The 21,708-nt window shown below is 33.3% G+C and overlaps 1 protein-coding gene across 4 annotated transcripts in view; it reads left to right on the top strand.

The window, feature by feature from the left end:
• The window catches only part of LOC118186380 (organic cation transporter protein-like), a 237,290-nt gene that overhangs the window by 127,192 nt on the left and 88,390 nt on the right, over window positions 1–21,708 (top strand). For 2 of the 4 annotated variants that reach the window (XM_085809366.1, XM_035356458.2), the window contains exon 2: window positions 15,379–15,820. In XM_085809366.1, coding sequence (XP_085665492.1) covers window positions 15,413–15,820 — 408 coding nt within the window. In that variant the 5' untranslated portion in view covers window positions 15,379–15,412. Of the gene's footprint in view, window positions 1–2,402; window positions 2,560–15,378; window positions 15,821–21,708 lie in introns of those variants that run through there. The other 2 variants (XM_035356460.1, XM_035356459.1) reach the window with 2 other exon arrangements.

Here is a 21,708-nt window from a genome sequence, read left to right as displayed (position 1 = left end):
ATGGTGTTTACTTTACCACATGCCAGACCTGCGGGAAAATGTAAAGAGAGGATGCATTTAACTCTAGAGCTAATGCCAGGCAAGGATATCTTCTAATTAAATATGATGTACCCTTTTCAATTGTATTACTAAGCTGTAATAAAAAATAGTTTCTCTACAGACGACAAGGAACAATATCACCTATCTGTTTTGTCACCATCTTCTCTGTAAAATCATTAGCATTATTTGACTTTTTGTTCCTACGTTTTCCTTTCTACTCTTTTTCACTACCTTTATCTCCAATACCACACTTCTGAAAGATGTTACAATATCTCAGAGAAAAAAATCTGTTTATGAGAGTATTGTAGTGCTTGTTTAAGTACCTACTAACTTTATAATTTCAATACTAAATGGATGTAGATAAAGTATAAAAACATTAAACTGTATTAACAATAGAATTTGGCTTAGGCTATTGTATTATGCATATAACCATTATTTTTTTATAAATAGTAAACATTATTTGGATTCAAGAAAATATTTTTCACTATCGAAAACTTTTAATAGTATTTTAACGCAGCATAAAATTTAATACGGGAAAGCGCAAGCAAGCACAGCAGAGTTTTGTGTCATTTAACTATTGCCAAACGTGGCAAAAGTAATACCAAATAAACAAAGTAATACCAAAATGATTTTTTTTTATTTTCACTTGCGTATGGGTTCGTAAAGAATGAATGTACACAGAGCAGATGACAGCCTGATAAACTTTATTTTATCAAAAGAAATACTTCTGTTCTGGAACTTTCCACAAAAAGACTCATACAGCTCTTCACAGTACCACAGAGTACAATCAGTAGTTACACTTAAGATTACTAAGAACGTTAAACACAACGCAATGCCAAGCGCATCTAAACAGGCGAAACTGTCAGGGATATTTCAGTACTCCGAAGTCGCTCTTAACTAACAACTATTGAGAGCAGATGCTCCCTCTTTTCTTATATAGTTTTCACCCGGCTGCCGAGAAACCTCTAATGATTTCTATTTCTCTAAATGACTGGAAGGCATATAAAGGCCGGATACGATTACAGTTGCATATAAAGAGTAATTACAGTTGTTCAGTTACAATACCCTTTACAGTTATACAAGAACAGGAACAAAATATCGCCATGGGCATGAAAAATTAATCTCCTAGTCTGGCGGCACCAGAAATTTGTCACCAAATATTCGTCTGGCGATATCTCGCCAGTTTAGCGAGCCACTAAAATTATTTATATGTGTACTAAATTCGCAACAGTAATTTTTTGTTAATCGTGATCGACAAAATTTCCTTAGCGATCAACATGTGGCTATACGTGATATAGAGTAAGGTTTGTGAATAAAAATTATTCTTCTGTGCAAATCTGACATCATTGTGTGAAATCTGATATTTGATCTGTGAATCTGATTCTGTCAGTGATTTCTGTCAGATTTTGTATTGATTGCAAATGATCAAAACTATACTTATTCTGAGCGATCAAAAATGTCAAAATTACTTTTCGCAACTACACTTTGCAATGTTTATTAATTTACGTTTTTAATAGAATCAAACATCAGTCGGAGCGAAATCGTGAAATGTTAGCGGAACAGACATAAAGCAAATGCAAAGTAAATTAGGTGTGAAGATAACCTTCGATAAAACGCAAAGAAATGCGTCACTTGCACTGACATTAATTTGCAAACAAACATTAACAATTCAGAAGTCATTTGTCTTTTCCCCCCGCCACATTTAATGTAATTCATTTGCAATATCATGTGAGAAAGATTTGACATCAGAGTATTTCTTGAGAATTGACTGCTTTTAATTCTTTACTGAAATATACTGCTTGAGCATATTTCAGTAAATAATTAAATTTTAAATTGAGGAAAATTTAAGGCAATGTCTTGGCAAACATTTGCAGCAAGTTCTGTTATACCTTTATTATCCCCCTCTATTTTAGCTTTAAATTTGTCATCTGCAGCATTTATATCTTCCTAAATAAGCATTTATCCGTTTTTAGATTTTAAAAATGATTTTATGTCTACTTAATGCCTTGCACGCTATTTTTCTGTATGACATTTTTTTAAAAAAATATATTGAGGATAATCGAGAAATTCACGCGCGGTTAAGCAACTAATTATAGGCTAGCAAATCATTACGACACGTAGGTTTGGTTGGAAAAAACGTAAGTTCTCTGGCCTCGAAGTTAACAAAGCCTCGGAAAAAATATTAGTGTTTTGTTTATAATTCCTTTTCTGCTGTTGTATTATTGAAAATCATTTCATCATTTCTGACACGCACATACTACAGCTAGAGGACAAATGACAACAAGGCAGTGAGTGCTTAATCTTTTGCAGGCGAGTTTACGCAACGTGCTGAGAAGCTGTTTTATCTGAAATATTGCTCATAAACCTATCATCAGTTTTAAACATCATCTTCTTCCAAATATTTCCTCTTCTCTACTAACAAGGATCGCAACACTCGTTTGACAACCGCGCTTAGATGTACGTACACTGTAGTCTGCGTGTTCATTTTAACATAAAAAAAAGTGAGTGAAACGTTTCAAGGTAAGTAAAATTAATTACTTCAAATGGAATTTTACTCCATATGCCATATTTAATATTTCACACTAATGTATGGTTCCTTGTTCTAAAAAATTGTCGTAGAAAATGCATATAGGTAATGATTGCCGTAAAAATTTGGTCTTAAAAAATTACTTCCGAGAAAAGAAGTTTTCTTACTTTGCATAGGTTATTTCATTGTGTATATGTAATTATTCTAATCATTAAATCCTGTTATTGTTGCATGTTCCTGTGAAAGTCGTGTTATTGTAATAGATAAGTATGAGATCCATGTGATCTTATTATTATGGCCTTGTTATGAATTTTTACACATATTTTCAAAATTGATTTAACTGAATATCTTTTCTTAATCCCTGAAATGTAAGAAACCATTAACTTGTTCTAACATGACCAAGAGCTTTTTCCTGACTTACAAAATTTCTAAATCCGTCCTTAGGCCACTTAGCTGTTTAACCATCACCGAACAGCCAAAGTAATCAGAGAACAATTTTTTAACAGGATAAATTGCAAACAGTTAGTTATCTTGCACGATGAAATCTCTAAATGCCTTGCAAATTCCTGTCTTTTAATTCTATGTTTCGTTTAGAAATTGCTTGAAAAAAGCTTGTTTAATTATATCTTCTTTACCAGAGAAAGCTAAAGAGTTTTTGAATTAGAACATGTATTAATCTCTGTACTTAATTTTTGTCCATCTTTGAAATACATATAGACAGTTAGAGCACTAACACATTGTTTTAGGAAGAAGACTGTAAATAAATGTAAACTAAATACACATTACACTGCAACACAAGGCGTCCATAATTTATGTGCCGGATAATGATGTGTTTTAAATAATACAGAATAAGAGATAAGGAAAAACGATTTAGTGAATTTTATTCAACACTTAAAGGAATTTTATATTAATAATAATATGAGCACCACTAGCTGCTCGGATAATATCAAGTCTGTTCTTGATTCCCCTCCCGACGTTTATTAAGTATTTTCTGAGTCACGGTAGTTGCTTTTGTGGGGATTCGATTTTTTACTTCTTCAATACTGCAAATCTCTGCAACAAAAACTCTGTTCTCCAGACATCCTCAGAAAATGAATTCAAATGTTGTGACGTCCGGAAAATGGGGTGGCTACTAAATTGGTCCACCACTACCAATCCTGCGATCTGAGAGTGTTTCATCAAGCAAATTCAGGTACCCAATGTGTAGCTAAATGGCAGGAGTACCATTCTGTTGGAAAACAAAGTTTGGTTGCATCTCTTATAATTGCGGTACAGCAAACAATCTCGGCATATTAAAGTAAACGTTCGAATTAAATGATGACACAGAGAAAATGAAACGCCCAATCAATTTTGTATGAGTTAGTGAACATCAGACGTTAATTTTGGGGCTACCTCCCTCAGTTTCTCTTACACAGTGAAGGTTTACTGATACCGAAAACATTGCAGTTAATTCGATTAACCTTTCCTGAAACATGAAATGTAGCTTCGTCACTGAATACGATTTTCTGAAGAAATTAATCGTCATTACTGATACGTTCAAGAATGCCCACAAAGTATTCCTTACGAACGACTCGACCATTAGGTTTGATTTGTAACCAAACCTGCAATTTGTGCGCAGTCAATTTCAGCCATTCAAGAACAATTCTATGAACAGTCTACCTGAAAATTCCTGTTTACAGGCTCGCACGACGAATGGATTTACTGGAACTGTAACATATCTCGAATGGCATAAACATATCTCGAATGGCGGAAGCATTTCATCACTTTTGGATTACCTGTATCTCCTTTATGTAAAACATGTCCAGTCTCTCGCAAATGCTTGAACAATCTTTTAATTGATTGTTCCGTTGGTGTAGGTTCATTAAATTAATGTCGAAATGGCTTCTGAACTGTATTCGAAGATTTTGCTTCCCAAAACCAGGAAACGCACATTGCTGTTCCACTGCATGACGCCATTTTGTCTGAAACAAACAAGCTCCCTGTTGCCCTTCCCAAAAATTAGAACAAGCGAAATTACTTGAACTAAAGCTTATATCGATATAAATTATTTCTGGTTACTTCACAAAATTATGTTTCAATTTTCTTTTGTTATCCGGTGATTACAATATGGACATCTTATATTAAACCTTCATGCAGATAAATCACTAATAACTTAACTAAGAAATAATTATGAATTTCACTAAGCATAATGAAGCAGTATTTACCTGTTTCTCTTTAGTTGCGAATCTGCCACGTATAGACCACACGAAACTTATATTTTTTGATTGGTAAATACTATCACTACCTCTATTTTTCTCCATAAAATAAACATCTGACAGGTTAAGTGGACGTGCAACGCCTGACTATGTAAAGATGTTTTGACTTAAAAGCATACAGCAGATAATAGTCAAACCAAGCCTCTTTGGCTCGTTAAATGTGATTCGCTTTTTAATAGATAGTAGTTTTATTATCGAAACTAACCTCAATTTGAATCAGATATTACAGCAATATGCTATACGTAATTAACAAGCAGCAGTTGAATGTTTTAATTACACCATGCGTATAAAACTTTTAAAACTATTTCAAAATCTGCTGAGTACGTATGTTACCAAAGAGGTAAATATAAAACAAATAATTCCATTTCAGTTGCTTTAAGCGGTGCCCAACTATCTTAAATGTCCGTGAAGACAGCCAAGTGACTTACCGCCCCGTCTTGATCCTTTAGCAAATGAACGTCAGATCAAGAGATGGTTTGAAGCAAACGTTTCTGTGAGATCCTGGACTTAACAGTTCCGCAGCTCGTATAGTATCAGAAAGGTTACTGCTTCTTGCCTAATTAACATAAAACAAAAGATAAAGGTAAATTTAAGTTTTTAAAGTATTATATTCACAAGGCAAAATCCGCCTGTAAGTTTTGTCTCTGGCCTTGACTCACGCGAGCAGAAACGGCTGGCAAAGACTAAAGCTGACAGAAGTCAGTTCAAAGCTATGCGAAAACGATCAACTGTCGCTGCCAAATAACTTTCTCTTAAACTCAAAACACTGTTCTCATTTACATTATCAGTTAGCACCCCAGTGGGAACCGACAAAAGTAGAAACGACAGTAAAGTTAAAAATAATAAGCTAAAATGGGTTAATTAAACATACGACCCTACAGATATTTTACAAGTTATACAGACAACTATACCAACAACGTTCTTTACCCATAATACAATTCAAATTTTACCCAGAGGCAGAATACACATAGTTGCACTTTTCACTGGGAAAAAATACAAAGTTAATGTAAAGAAATACTGAAATGATGTGCAGGAAATTTTCAGATATTGGTTCTCATGTTTGATTTGCTTGAGGAACTGTGTTGTTAGTTGTGCATGAGAATCTGGGTTGTTATTTCAAATCTCAGTTCCCTTTTATGGTATTAATTTAAAATACTTTTTGTATCTCGATTGCAGTTTATACACGTCTCCCCTCTTGTCCATCAAACGTCTGTTTTTACTTGGTGTCCGCCGAAAACATTGGGTCAAATATATCGCGGACGAAAACGTCGTCGTACAAAACCCCCATCGTGCGGGGGTGAAGAAACCATCGTGTTATAAATTATCATCATCGAAAATAAAGCGATTCACAAACTTCGCAGTTCAAAAATACCGTCGTCGAAAATATTGTGGTAAAAATAAAGCGCTTAACATCTTTGCATGAGGATAACGTCGCAGACATGCGTTTTCAGGTTTTAAAAATATAATGATTTGGGAGCGCAAGAAAGAATGAGGGATTTTTTACTTTTGTATTTCATATTTTTGAACTGACTAATAACTTTTTCCTGAAACAATAAGGAAATTTAAGCATTCAAAAATAAAAATCAGCAGAAAAATAATGCTAGGTACAGCAAGTAACAGAATTTTAGACTTAAACCGTTAATATAATTTGTGAAATGAAATGTGGAACAAAACATAAATGACGGCCCGCATCCACGTAAACATACAGCCGCTTGAAATGACGTGAGTTGAGGCCCTTGCATAAACAGAGTTGCCAATTCCATTTGATTTTGTCCTTAGCTTTTCCTGTTAAAGCTGAAATTGTTTCTTAGACCAACGTTTACAGAAGTATCATGCAAAGAATTCCTTTCTCCAGGTAAAGCATGTTAGTTCCAAAAGTTTGAAAACTGATTTTATCCCAAATACGGATGATGGTTCCAGAAACCGTTCCTAAAATAATTAACTTCTTGTTAGAGCTTTCTAAAGAAGAAGAAAGCATAAACTAATATAAAGTGGTTTTAAAAGAGTGCATCTTGCAAAACAAGCGAAACGGAATGCGAAGCTCCAGTAACTTGTTGATACGGTATACATGATGTTAACCAACACTATTCATAGAACTGAATTAAAAAATAAAAAATGGGCTTTAGGTTTTACTTCCTGTAAAACTTTATCTTTTTTATCAGTAGCCACATTAATGATTTTCCCTTAGAAAGTTCTGTCTGCTGGTAAAACTAATGCGAATTATTTTCCAGTGAATTTTTATATTACAATTTCTGTCATTTTGCGACCAAATTTTCAGTTATCTGAAAGGTATGTTTTCGCGAACTTAGGTGCTGTGACATAAGAAACTTTCAATACTTTACGATTTCGTTCTTGGAATGCCTGTTCTGTATGCAGCTTCATTAAAAAGAATTTCTCCCCGTAAAAGTCAATAAAGCTTTTGTTTCTGCCTTTATAGTGAATATTATGTAAATATTGCTTTAACTTTATTAGCTTCATAGAACCATTCCTTTTCTTTCTGTATTTCTTATTCCTATTCTTCCATTCCTTTCTATTCTATTAAAAGCAATAGATGTGAATCTGTACTGAATACATGAATGCTGGATCCTCTTTGCTTAACATTCATTATGGGCTGTTGCACATAAACTATATAAATATAATAAAAGCAAACATGTTTACATAATTATAAACTGCTTTCAGTGCGAATCCCAGTCAAGAAGTATCAAATGAATTCTTTATCATAGTGAATTAGAGAGTGACATTTTTTAAAATTTAAGTTATTAAATGCGTGCGCTAAGATGACGCCACTATTTAGCTTTCTATATCAATTAATTACATGAAGCTATTTATTCTGTTCTTAAACTGCAGCATTTATTATTTACGTTTTGAATTTGCGAAACTAATGTCGTAGTTAGATTAAGTTGCTTGTTTATATTTTTGACTGTATTTTAACGTAGCTGTCTGAAAATACATAGAGAGCTTAATGACAGCTTTATGTAAAATAATTTGTTAATTATATCTGTGCATTTTTCTGCGATTTTTCGCGCAACATTCAAGTTGTCGACCAACAAAACTAAAGAAATAACTCATTCGTTTCGTACGGATAAAGTGACATTGTGTTTATTTATCTTCAGAAAACTTTCTAGTTGTGATTGATTAAAAGCTTTTGCCTGTCTTTTTTTATATCGGAGATCATGGTAGGTTCATTTTCTGGAGAGAAAATCTACATTTCATAGAATTTTGATGGAAATATTTTATAATTACTTTTTCTTAAAAAAAAAAAAAAAAAAAAAAAAAAAAAAAAGATTTCGAAGATGTCTGTGTGAATTAACCTATCATTCACATCTTGAAAATCAATACATTATTGAAAAAATAATTAATGTATTAAATTTGCTTCATTATATCATTCGTATTATTTACTCAGCTCTTCATATAAAGATTTACTTAGCTTCATAACACATTTCAGTTTTTTTATATTCAACCTCATTTTAAAAATTTTCGTCTCATTCTCAATTCAAAGACCGTTAACATGTTGAAGTAGAAATGAGTATATTTAAATTCAGTAGGATAGTAAGATTAGTTCGAGGAAGGTATGAGCAGGTTTTCTTTGGTGCTGATCAAACAAATGCTAGACAGAGAGCAGCAAAGGAATAAGAAATATATTCTTGTTGAAATATATGTAACTTGATATAAATTTTCACAGCGACATATTTTCAAAAAATTGTTCAGAACATTACGTAAGGCAGGTGAAATAACAGGAAAGTGTAAGGAAGGAGGAAAATGATCTTCATAGGTGTAGAATATCTTGCACACATCACTTTGCCTGGAAAGCGATTGCCTGGAAAGCGATGGAAAATATTAATCTTCTGTATCTGGCAGACCTATGGTCATTTCACTGCACATTTTGGGGAAATTGTCTACATTTGTATTATTTCATGCATGTAAAAAGCAATGTTATCATTTTCTCTCATAAAAGGTAGACATATGTGAATCTGCCCGTCTAAAATTACGATATAATGAAACAATTAGTTGGGAAAATGCTGTAGATAAAGAGATAAAAATGTAATAAATAATGATAATTAGAATTATTCTGTGATTTGTCAAAATTTTAAAATACTATTTCCTGAATTCTCAGGTGATTAATTGCCGAAACAAAAAAATAAAACAATAAACAGGTAAAAGGTATGAGGAATAGTAATTTTTCTTGTATCTATTTATGTCCTCAAGATTTTACCCACTTTTTATATGAATACAAAAATTTTTTATAGGAATTCTTTCTTGAAGTTATCTTAATCCATTAGGCAAATAATCGTCCAGTTGGTTTCCCTTAAGATATTATTTAACCAACCATTTACCGTTTTCGCTCATACGTCGTTACGAGGCGTTGTAAAGACTGAAATATGTTATGCCATTATGAAAGCTAACCTTGTACGAGAAAACGCTTTACTGAAAGTTCTAAAATAACGCCAAATTTGTAAATACCTATGCCTTAATCAATTTCTTCCTCTTCAACATATTAAATAGTTAAGAGGAATAGCTTTTGCAGTGTAAATTTCTCAGACACTCAGACTTTCTAACCGCTAAAATATGTTAACACAGTATTGTCAATGGCAGAATCTATAAACCTAAGTTTAAAGGTATTTCTCAGAAATGGAATAAAAACTAACTGCAAAATGTAACTGCTGGTTAAATTGCATTGAATTATTCCAATCTTAGCGAAACAAAACAATTATTTCTTGCATTTACTTGTTTCAAGAATATGTCTGAATACTGCAAAGTACGCGAGGGATATATGCCTACGGAAAGAGATATCTTCCTGAAGGAACTTCTAAGGGAAACTAGCTCCTTAATCACAGTAAAACTTACGAAAACACCCCACGCAGGTAGCCTGTTTGCCGGATCCAAAGCTAGTTGAAACAACTATTTCCACAGATCTTATTTTTGCTTATCATAGTTGTCTTTGTTTGTTATAAAATCTATGTTTGCTGTAAAGCTTAGGTTTCATGTGGAAAGGATGACATCACCTCGAAAACGACGATTTAAATAAGCTTGATTAATTATTGCTGAATAATAGATGATGCCCCCAATTATATGCTCTGGTGGGAAATTATGGGGAAGATCTTCCTATTTTAGCAAAAATAAGTAAGTAAAGATAATGGAATTTTCTTAACGTTTAGTGCTGCGATTTCTAAAACATTTCCTCTGCGTTTTTTTTTTTTTTTTTTTTTTTTTTTTTTTTTCCCTTTTGAAGTAAAGTCGAAGAATTCTTGTTGTTTCAAACTACCAAATAATTGTCTTAGAGCACATTAATAACAAAAATCTCTAGCATTTAGTTTAAAAAGTAAGTAAGCTAACCTTGTCAAGACTTGTGTTTCTCTTGATTTGCGTTGGAAACATGAATGGTCCTGAATAGGAACAGGGAACTTACTCAAGCTATGTTCAAGAAGGTGTGAAGTAGACAACACAAGCAGGAAGGGTATACGAAACCCTTTATTTTCAATACTTTACAGGTATTTCCGAACTTCGGAATACAGAGACCAACCACTTGTGGTCTGAACGTAAGAATATAAAAAATACTAACTAAAACGCTAACTAAAAGATAACTTTGAATTAGTATACAAATGCCTAGCATTAAGACTGGCCTTTATTTAAAAAAAGGTACGTATGTAGTACGCCGAGCTGCTAAAACTACGATACGTCTGCAAATATCAAGAGGGCTAAACCTCTGGCCTTAAAGGCAACCAGTAACAGAGTGAAAACTCGTAAAACTACAGAGGCAAGCGGCTCACTCCCTATAACTCCTTCTCTCTCCCGCTTGGCAAAAAGCCACAACTTAAGTACTTGGGCGTTAGCAAGAAAATTTGCATAAACAAGTTAAAGCATTTAATTCTGGCCGAACGTAAAAAATAAGAAGTGATAGTACAGTTTTAAAATAAAATAAACGTTAGTAAAACTTAGGATCCTTACAACCTGATATGTTATAGCAAAATAGAAGAAGTGTTTGAATTTGTAAAATAGGAAATATTAAGAGATCTCTTAAACAGGATAAAGAAATTCATTCAGTTTGAATTTTTATGGCATAGCAGCTTCAACCAGTTCACTGACATGTACTTAATATAGTGAAATTTTATTGTAGAATACTTATTAAGAAAATTATTAATGATTCCTATAAAAGCAAAACATTTGCGTCGTCTAATTTGCTTTTAGATGCTCTCTGGTTCATTAAGGACGTTTTTCAAAAGAACCGTAACCCATTATTTAAAAAATTAAGATTTTTTAACCCTGCTATGTAATTAGAAAATACGAATTACGAACTAAAAATATTTAAATATCTTAAAAACCTCAAAACAATAATAAGATAATGCTTACTAATTCATTTCAACTTAACATCGCACTGTTATTTCGTGAAGTTGAAAATCATGGTACATGCTTAAAAAGGTATTAGAGCGGAAAATGTTGGATATACTTGAGTAACAAGAATCGGCGTAAGTGGAATATGTTTTCAGGACTTATTTTGAATGTTTGGATAACCTGAATATGTCAAGTACTTCTTTAGCCTGTTATTTTAGTTAATATATTATAAATAGTCAGAGAATCACCAAGGTTGGTTTATAACCTATCAAAAATCATTACTGATGAAAATAGATGTCAAGAGAACATTTTTCACATTTTTAGCTCTATATTAGAAATCACGAAAATGCTGTCATTTGAATCTCATCATCTCTTAAATAAATTGAATGCCGTATAAATAGAAAATGTGTCATGAAAACTTATAAAACAAGTTATAGGGTGTTTTCTCCCTCCTCTCCTCCTTCGTGGTGTAACTAGAAACATATTCCACGCGTATTCGAGAGGTCCAGGGTTCGAGTGGCGGCGAGAGCACTGTGCATGTTTCACATCACCTGGTTTAAAATAACTTAAGGAGTTTACAAGTGGCACCCGAACTAAAAGGTGGTGGATAAAAATTCGTCACTGCCAGGATTTGTCGATTGTGTCCGTTAATCCCCACTCTCCCTTTAAAAGGGGGAATATGTAAGGTGAACTATGAACTATTCGAGAGAGACCCAATCCGCTTTGTCCCAGCGGGACCATATGTTTAAAAATAGATCAACCCTCCTCCAAACCAAAACGATGGCAACCAGAGACCCGCGGTTCTTCCTCTCATTAGCTGAGCAAAACAAAAAATTAATTTAAGAGGAATATGTAAGGTATTTTCTCCTTCCTTTTAGCATGCCTTTGTGGTGTAAAGGTAGCACTCTCGGCGCGTATTCGAGAGGTCCAGGTTTGAGTCCCGGCGAGGGCATCGCTTATTTTTCATGTCTGCGGCATATGGCATAAAAAAAACTGTAATGATTCCACAAAATTTAAAACGATGAAGACAAAAGAATATTTTATAATTTGGTACCTAATATTTAAAATTTTACTTTATTGTTTCCTATTAGAACAGCTAATCAGTTTCTTATATTAAAAAAGATTATTTTTCAATATTTTATAATTATGTTGAAGAAGATATTTGTTCTTTGAATCAGTTACAAGTAATTTGAACATAATAGGTAGTTATTCTACCTGCCATGTGTTCGTTTGATTACAAATTCGGAGACAGGCATGTATCCATGCGTACAAACATATCCTCTTTAAAGTATTGTTCCACTAATCGAGCAATCGAGAAGTTATTGTCTTAAAAAATGAATTTTAGGCCAGTTGCAAATACAGAAATACATTTGCAAATGTTTCTTTACTAAGCAAATTCAAATTACAAATCAAAATAGTGTCTCAATATTTATATAAAATCGTGTAACTATAGGAAACGTGGAACAATAAATATAATCAAATTATTAAAACCGCTGTAGAATATTCATACGCTGGAAGGATTAACAAATATAATCTTAATACTCATGATACAATTAAAAATATTGTTGCGTGCGTACGGATTCGTAATAGATTGAATGCACAAGTCCGATAAAAGCTTAATAAAATTTATTCTTATTACAAGAAATATAACCAAACGCTGAAATTTTCCTCAGAGATATTCGTACAAGTGTTCACAATATCAAGCAATAATAATCAGTAGTTATCTTGAGAACTGGAGAAATGCATCAAGTGTTTTCTCCGGAGGGAAGAGCTTGATTTCAATGCGCCACTTCGACGAAATAATTTGGCTTGCAGACTCTCACTCTGGCTACATATGCAGTTTTCTCCCTCCAAACTTTACATACGGCAGGCGCCGGTGAATTGTTCAAACAGTAAGGAGTTGTTCGGCGCCTGGGGATGATAGCTGCAACAATATTAACGAAAACATATTTTATTTAATAATTTATTAATTGTTTAACAACGTGTTGGCTTTATATAAGTAACAATCTCGATTATCCTTAATATTTCAGAAAAGATCAAACCAAATGCATGAATCAATGTGGTACGTGGAGATTACTTTACTAGATCTTAGTATTTCAAAATCTTGTTTCCAAAATTAATTTCAAGGAAAGCAGAGTCGTAAGCTATCTTGAGGGAGGCGGACCCGTCATACCATGCGAGTGAAGAATTGCCATAGGAGCACCATCGAAATTAAACATCCCTTGGAAAATCAAGGTGTTTGTGTCTTGTTAACATAAAACCCGAGTCCAACTACAGATGTCCGCAACAAGCCGCGCTACATATTTATAGCCAATTAAATTATAGTTTTGGATCTTTTAGCGTAATTATTCTAAATGGTCGAGTAATAAATATTTTTCCTGTTGCAAATTCCATCAATAGTGAAAATGGTTTCATTTTTTTGGAAGACTATTATCTGGAAAGGATTTATTTTAATCTAACAGTTTCAAAATAAAATTACAAATAGAGGTATAAGTTCATGATCTCTAGTTACGAAACCCTGAACTCATAACAGTCGGTAGAGATGACCTCTGTTGTAATTAATATCCTCTCTTATCACATACTTATGTTTTCCTCCTGGTGCCATTCTCGTTCTCGGTTTCTTGGAGCAAACAGCACTGGGAGTAGTTTGTGCTGTCTGTAGTACGGGTACAGAAATTTTAACCTAAGCTGTTGTACAGTCTCACATGTGTTACGATGACTTTCACACTGCAATAAAACCCTCAAGCGGTACTCATTCTCAACGAATTTTGGCATCCTATCTGGTAGCAAAAGTCAATCTACTTCTTTCTTGTTAGTATCATCACGTTTTGTGTTCATATCCTCTCAAAATAATACTTTGCCAATTATATAATTTCCATACATTAGCTTATTTATCACTTGTGTGCATATATGTGTACGTCTCCCTGTACTAAATAGAAAATGCCGTAAAATGTCTAGTTGAACCTTCGCAGTTGAAACATCTGCTAATTTTATTTAATTCTTGAGATAGGAATTCTGATTTTATACAGTCTCACACTCTTTGGAAGCTTAAATTATAGACCCTACGTAGAATGCAAAGTAGCAAACAGTCGCTATGACTTTGAATAATAAATACTGCAAAAGAAGGTTTTAAATGACCTTTTTATTTGAACTAAATTTAACAAGATGCACGCACTCGGAGTTGACAATTTACCACCACTTGTGGCTAACTTAAATTTAGCAGAAATTAAAAATGTAACAAATCGCTAATAAATTTGAATGACTAAGGACTGGCTCCTTAGCTTATCTAAACCTCTAAATCTGCTGCACACAGCAAAGCCGAGCCTAGAATATCAGTATAATTTGAAAGGTGTATAACACCGACAAGAGAGCTAATTTCAAACACGCAGCATGAACTCGGAACTAACTCCGCTGATTTCCTCACGAACTCTTGAAACGCAGCTTAAATAGTGCTTCTGAAACGCGTTTAGATTTTGCATACTACGTCATTTAAAATTTACATTCAGGTAGAAAACTTAAATCAGGAAGGACGGGAAAGTTGAACTAAAAACAATTGGTTAGAATAAAATAAGGTCTTTACAACTTCATCAATTTATTTCCAGAAGCTCTGCAAATTGTTTGAATTAACATCCTGTTGTTTATTTCCAAGAAACTGGCTCTGCAATTCTAGAGCAGCTCAATCGAAAGTTAGAAGGACAGATAATAAATACATATAGAGCAAACCCTGCTTAGAGTATGGAGCAAAATGCAATATTTTGAAGAATCAGTTACTGTTATTTGGATGTTATTAGTATAACGGGGAATTTTATAATAGAGAATTCCTTTCAATTCCATTCTTGGAACTCATATTTAACTAATCAAAAAGCTGAATTTTTAAAATATTTTTTGCCTCATGAAAAGTTTGTGAGAGCAAGAAATAAATAAATTAATTAATTTTTATTTAAATTATTTTTATTTGTTATAAATGTTTTTAATTACTTTCTTATTTTTTAAGCAGTTCCGCCCTTTTCTTTTTGCTCGCCTTCGGCAAGAGCCAGGGCTAGAAATTTATAGGGTCAGTCTGAGCATAAAAGCTGTTTAAAAAATGTGATAACCCCAGCCTTTTTTATGGTAAATCCGGATATAAATTGTTTTGTATTATGCTTTTGTATTACTTTTGTATTACTACTGTTGTCATATGTTGATATCAGATCATTATATTAATTCACATTTTTCATATCTACCCAGCTGCCTGAAGCCCCTTCTTAAAGGAGAGCAGAAAATGAAGCATAAAAAAAGTAGTCAGACTATTCATAATGATGCCAAACTTTCGGAGAACAAATCAGATCCAATTGAATTCACCGACATCGTCGGTGGCATTGGCAGGTGGCAAGTTATGCTTCTTCTTACTACTTTGTTATCTGGACTTCCCATTGCATGGAACCATCTTGGAATGGCATTTTTGGCTTTCCCTGTGGACCACTGGTGTGCAAGACCAAATGGAATGAATGAATCGCTAGAAACATGGTTTGCAGATTACCTTCCAAATGAGAAAACTGAAGGAAAGCTACAACACAGTCAGTGCGAAATGTTCGCTCTAAACCAATCTACTGCTGAAGTCGATCGGACAAAGACTGTTCCATGTAACACTTGGGAGTTTTCTACGGGGTACTATTCCCTCATAGAAGAAGTGAGTATATGTTTTTAAATTTATATCAGATGTTTTTAAAACGATAAGCGTAATTATTCTCTATTAAAGTAATTCAAAGTAAATTTAGAAACTTGCAATGCAATGTTGCTTAGATTAGGTATTTGATTAAGATAAAACGCATGAGTGTAATCTGCCTTAAAACGGAGCTTTTGTGCAGGTAATTTTGTACGAAAATGATTCATTTTGAAGTTGTACAACCATCAAAATTTCATGAAAATGTTTTAGCACTCTGAGCTTTGAAAGCGCCTATATCCGGGGGTTTAATCATTCAGCCACTGGTGGATGCAAAAATAAAAAATAAAGAAAAGAAAAGTTAATATATCTTATAAAGTCTGGTAGTAATTATGAGTGAAAAAATTAAAAGTATTAAAGGAGGAAAGGAAATATTGCATGCCTGGCATACATGTTTCTAAAAGTCTTCTAAAAAATTAATGGTCTTAATAGGCTAATAAATAGACAAGTAAGTAATGATTGATTTTACGTTCTTCAAGTCTATATGTCCGAGGTTAGTGATGCGGTTGTTTCTAAACAGATGACTATTTCACAGTGCTATCAGTACTCAATGGGTTAATTTTTTAAGCCATTTAATTGAGTTTCGGCTTCAGCTTAAAAATTTGTTTCTTGTGTTTTATTAATTGAAAATATATTTAATGCTTTGATAGGATAAAATTTCACTGTTTTATTAGTTTATTTTATGGGGAAGGATTGATGATAAGCATAACTACAACTCATGAAGTTAAACTAGGACTTATTTACTTACATTAGAATGAAAAGAAAAATAAAAAGAATAATTGTTAAAATATTTTGGACACGTCTGTCCTGAGTATCGTTCACGTCTCATCTCATCTGACCACACCCCTAATCTAGATGGCGCTCTTACATAATCTTAGTTACAGTTACAGTTCCCACATAATTCGGCCATCCGACATAGTCATCTGCCCTCAGATCACAAGAGCAAACAGTGAAATTTAACATATAAAATAAAGTAAAAGGAAACAAATACTAATACCGTTAAACTATAAATGAAAATACTAAATTAATACAGATAAATGGAAATACTAAATTAAAGAGATAAATGAAAATAATATTCTATCTGGATCTTCTAATAACAGCACCTAGAAAAATATAAAAAATAATGGTTAGTAATCATAATTAAAGAAAATATGGATAGGATTTAAAGTCCAAAGGTGTAGATCAGTTCACATGAGTAACTGTTCATAAAACACTAAAGTTTAGGTAATATGTTCTGATGAAGTCCAAGGTTTCATAAATTCTGCGCAAGTACTTGTTTTCATGGGTCCATCGAAGAAACCACATTTTTCAACATCATAAGTGTTATTTGGCTTGATTTTCACGATTTTATAGGGTCCGAAAAACTTGGGTTTCAGTTTAAGACCAGGTCCATATTGTGTACGCTTGATTGCCACTAGATCATGAAGCTCGAACTTACGGGATGGTTTACGTCGCAGATTGTAAGTTTTACGATTTTCAGCCTGGACTTTCAAAATCTGTTGTTTAGCTTCCTTGCGAAGATCATCACGAGCGTTGACGAAATTTGACTGTATCTCTGCATTTAACAGCTCTCAAAATTTATTATGATTAGTAGATTTCATTTTAGTTCCAAACATGAGTTCAAATGAAGTTGTGTTGATACTCCGTTGGTATGTTGAATTGATCCCTTGCTGAACTTCACCGACGTGTGTATACCATTTTGACGGATTTTGAATCGATAATTTGGAAAGAACAGAAATTATGACAGAATTCAATCTTTCAATTTGTCCATTGGCACAAGGGAGTCCTGTAGTAATTTGAATATGCTGAATATTGTTGGTTGAACGATAATCTTGAAAGTCTTTTGAAGTAAATGCTGATCCTTTGTCTGAAATTATACGCGAAGGATTTCCAAAGACAAATTTTTGATTTTCCAATTTAGATATTACTTCGGCGCTATCAGTAGATTTTGTCGGGTAAAGCCATACAAACTTTGTGAAAGAGTCAATAACAGCAAATATATTCTTGTAATTTTTATGAGTACTCTGGAGTGGGCCTAAATGATCAATGTGATATGTGTGAAGTGGTACATCTTGGTTAGGTATAGAATGCAACATACCTTCTTGTTACCCTATTTACGATTAATTAGTATGCAAGGAACACAATAAGCAATATAGTTGTCAATTTTATCTTTAAGTTTAGGAATATAAAATTCTTGTTTGATGAGTTCTTCAGTTCGTTTAGAAGCGAAATGTCCACGAAGATGTGCGTCCTTAATTATGTCACTCTGCATTGATTCTGGAACAAGAAGTAATTCCTTACCTTCTAGAAATTTATAAAGTATATCAGCTTTAACACAATAGTCATCATAAGCTTTAACTTTTAAGACCTCTTTGATAGCTCGGATGTGATAATCTTGCTCTTCAGTGTTTCGTATTTTCAAAATGAGGCTATCCTGAGTGATGACCATAACAGGGGATCTGCTTAATGAATCAACATGTGTCATTTGTGTTTCAATTCTGTGTTCTATTTTGTAGGCGAAATCTTCTAACATCAATGCCCAACGCGCTATTCGCGTATTTAAGTCTTTGTTGTTCATCGTCCTTTTGAACGCATTACAGTCAGTAATAAGTTGGAAGCGTTTTCCTAAAAGATAAACTCTAAATGTTTTCAAAGCTTGAATTGCAGCCAATACCTCAAGTTCGTAACTGGTGAATTTCTTTTCCGCGTCAGATGTCTTTTTGCTCATGTAATAAACAGGATGTAGGCAATTATCAATCGCAGACCTTTGCATGAGTATACAACCATAACCATGGATGCTGGCATTAGTGCGTATTTCGGTATCGCTGTGCTGATTATAGATGCTGAGTACGGGTTTTTCACATAAACGTTATATCAAAAGATTGAAAGCTTTTCTTTCGTTGTCACCAAAGTGGAAGTCATTACCTTTCTTAAGGAGATCAGTTAATGGTTGAGCAATTATGGAAAAATTGAGAATAAATTTACAAAAATATCCGGCAAGACCAAGGAAACTTTGTAAGTCTTTGTGACTTTTAGGTTCAGGATAATTAATAACAGCGGCTGTTTTAAGAGGTGATGGGAACAGTTGACCATTTTCGATGACATTGTAAAGTTGCGCGCTTCCAACCTGCACGCAACAAAGTGGTGACTGCTGAAAACTGGAAATTAGACAGAGTCTTGAGAAGGGTTTAAGTCCCTTTTTATTCAACTTTAGAAATTACAAATGCGTGCTCTTGACGCTCACAAACTACGCCGACCCGGCGGTAAAATAAAAATAAGAAACTGAAAAGAGATAATAACAAGTGACTAACTACGAGGCTCTCTAAACGTAACTAACCTCACCGCGTTCTAAAGTACCGCTGATAATTCAGCAAACTCTGAATATTACGTTGAAAGATTAACAAATTGCCGAGACAAGCACACAGGCCGAAACGCGTGGTTCTTCAATTTCTAACTAACCACCTCCACACTCGTGAAGCAAGAAAGCACTCTTTCGAACTCGTTTCCTTTCTATTTAACTCAGAATACTTCCGCTGATAATTTGAATCCTTGCGTGTTCTACTAAAATTTACATACTCTGGCATTGGCAATTCCAGGGGAAAGTAAGGCTTGACAGGAAAGATAGTTTAAACTTAAAATAAATGTTAGTTAAAATAAATATAAACACTACAACATGACCAAGGAATTCAATTCTACGACTTAAAAATTTAGATTTCTTAAAATTAATTTCGAGTCCATAAGCAGATGCAGCTGAGAAGACGGATTTCAAACGCTGAATTCCTTCATCTTTAGCAGGAATTATGATATCATCTAGTTACAGTAAAACATGACCTTGCAAGATTAAATCCTTGAAAACGGAATTTACAAATCTTTGAAACACAGAAGGAGAAGTACAGAGACCGAAAGGTACACGTAGAAACTGATATTGTCCGTTATGTGTGACACATGAAGTGTAATGTCGGCTGTTTTTGTCAACACTAACATGGAAGAAAGCATTTTTTAAATCGATTGTAGTAAATGTACGAGCATCTTGTAGTTTATCCAATAAGTCTTCTATTAAGGGTAAGGGATACCGATCTTTAACTTTTTTCTTGTTTAATTTTCGATAGTCAAAACAAACTATATTGTTGCGTTTTTTTTATTTTATTTTTATTTTTATTTTTATTTTTATTTTTATTTTTATTTTTTTGCGTACTACTACAACTTGAGTAGAATATTGGGAAGAACAAGGTTCAGTTATGCCGTCGGCTAACCAAACTTAAATTTGCTTGTCTACAATGTCTCTTTCGACAAAAGGTAATCGCCGAGGTCTGTGAAAAATAGGTGTTTTATCTTTTACTTGAATAGTCATCTCAATGTTCGTAGTTTTGGTTTTGAGAGGTCTGTAGTCGGAGACAAGATTTTCAATAATTCTGACTTGTTCTTTTGTAGCAGTAGAACCTATTTCTAGTTCAGATGTTTGATTAAGGGAAATATTATTGATGTACACATATTCCGGATCATTTTGTTTAACAACATGTTTAGAAATATGAAAACCATCTTTGTTTATATATCTTGTATTAGAATATCCATGCCAATTATAGCCTCAAATGGCAGTACATTACTGTTTACAACATAAACATTAGTTGTAAATAATTCGGTATCTATTAAAATATCAGCTGTAATACAACCCATTGGTTTAATTTTGTCATTACCAAAGCCAGTGAGCATATTATTGAAACACGCTTAAAGCGGAATTTCCCATTTGTTTATAAATATCGTTACACAGAACCGTTGCTTCGCTTCCGGTATCAATGATAGCGGGTGTATATCGGTAATTTTGATTACTTTATGGAGTAGTTTCGGCGCATTAAAGTTGATTGATATGACAGCATTCGTTTTTTCAGATGTTGGACTGTTGTTTTTGTCAATTTGCTTCGGAGTCTTCTTAACACAGGTAAAGGATTTATGACCGAAATTTCTACAAGATTAAACATTTGGGTCCGCGATGTTTGTCGGGACAAAATTTAGATAAATGACCAAACGCATTACAATTATAACATTTAGATGACTGGTAATTACTGGAATTTGCTGAGAAAACTTTTCTGTCACGTAAAGCTAAAAATGTAGATTCACGAGATTCAATTTCGCATTTTAAAAACGAAAGAAGGTCAGAAATTGTTACATCGCATTTTGAATATGTGTTTCGCTTAAAATCTAAAAATAGACTTTCTGGCAATAAATTTAGAACAATTGAATCAAATGTGGACCATAGGATTTTGAATCCTCTTGCAGTGAATCTAAATTTCGCATAGCGATATCGAGCTCATCATATAACTTTCTCAAAGCTGGAACATTTGAAGAATTTTTAACACTTTGCAAGTTTAAAAATTTACTCATAAAAGAATCAATTATAATATCTTCTCGACCACAACTATCTTTAAGTAACCATTTAATTGCGTTTCGGTTTCAGCTTAAAAATTGTTTCCTGTGTTTTATTAATTAAAAATATATTTAATGCTTTGATAGCATAAAATTTCACTGTTTCATTAGTTTATTTTATGGAGAAGGATTGATGATAAGCACAACTACAACTCATGAAGTTAAACTAGGACTTATTTATTTACATTAGAATGAAAAGAAAAGTAAAAAGAATAATTTTTAAAACATTTTGGACAGGTCCGTCCTGAGTATCGTTCACGTCTCATCTGACCACACTATAATCTAGATGGCGCTCTTACATAATCTTAGTTACAGTTACAGTTCCCACAATTTTAACAATTAACAGTTTTATGTATTTTTTCCCAGTTGCAGCTTGAAAACAACTTCTATTTTTCATACTGAACAGAAACTTCAATTAGATTTTCATGAAATTA

Source organism: Stegodyphus dumicola, chromosome X2 (assembly GCF_044657685.1).
Source record: "Stegodyphus dumicola isolate Sdum_Otavi_A_Nest chromosome X2, ASM4465768v1".
NCBI classification, from domain to species: domain Eukaryota; kingdom Metazoa; phylum Arthropoda; class Arachnida; order Araneae; family Eresidae; genus Stegodyphus; species Stegodyphus dumicola.
The sequence above is the reverse complement of the archived record's forward strand: the minus strand, read 5'-3'. Positions and strand labels throughout refer to the sequence as shown.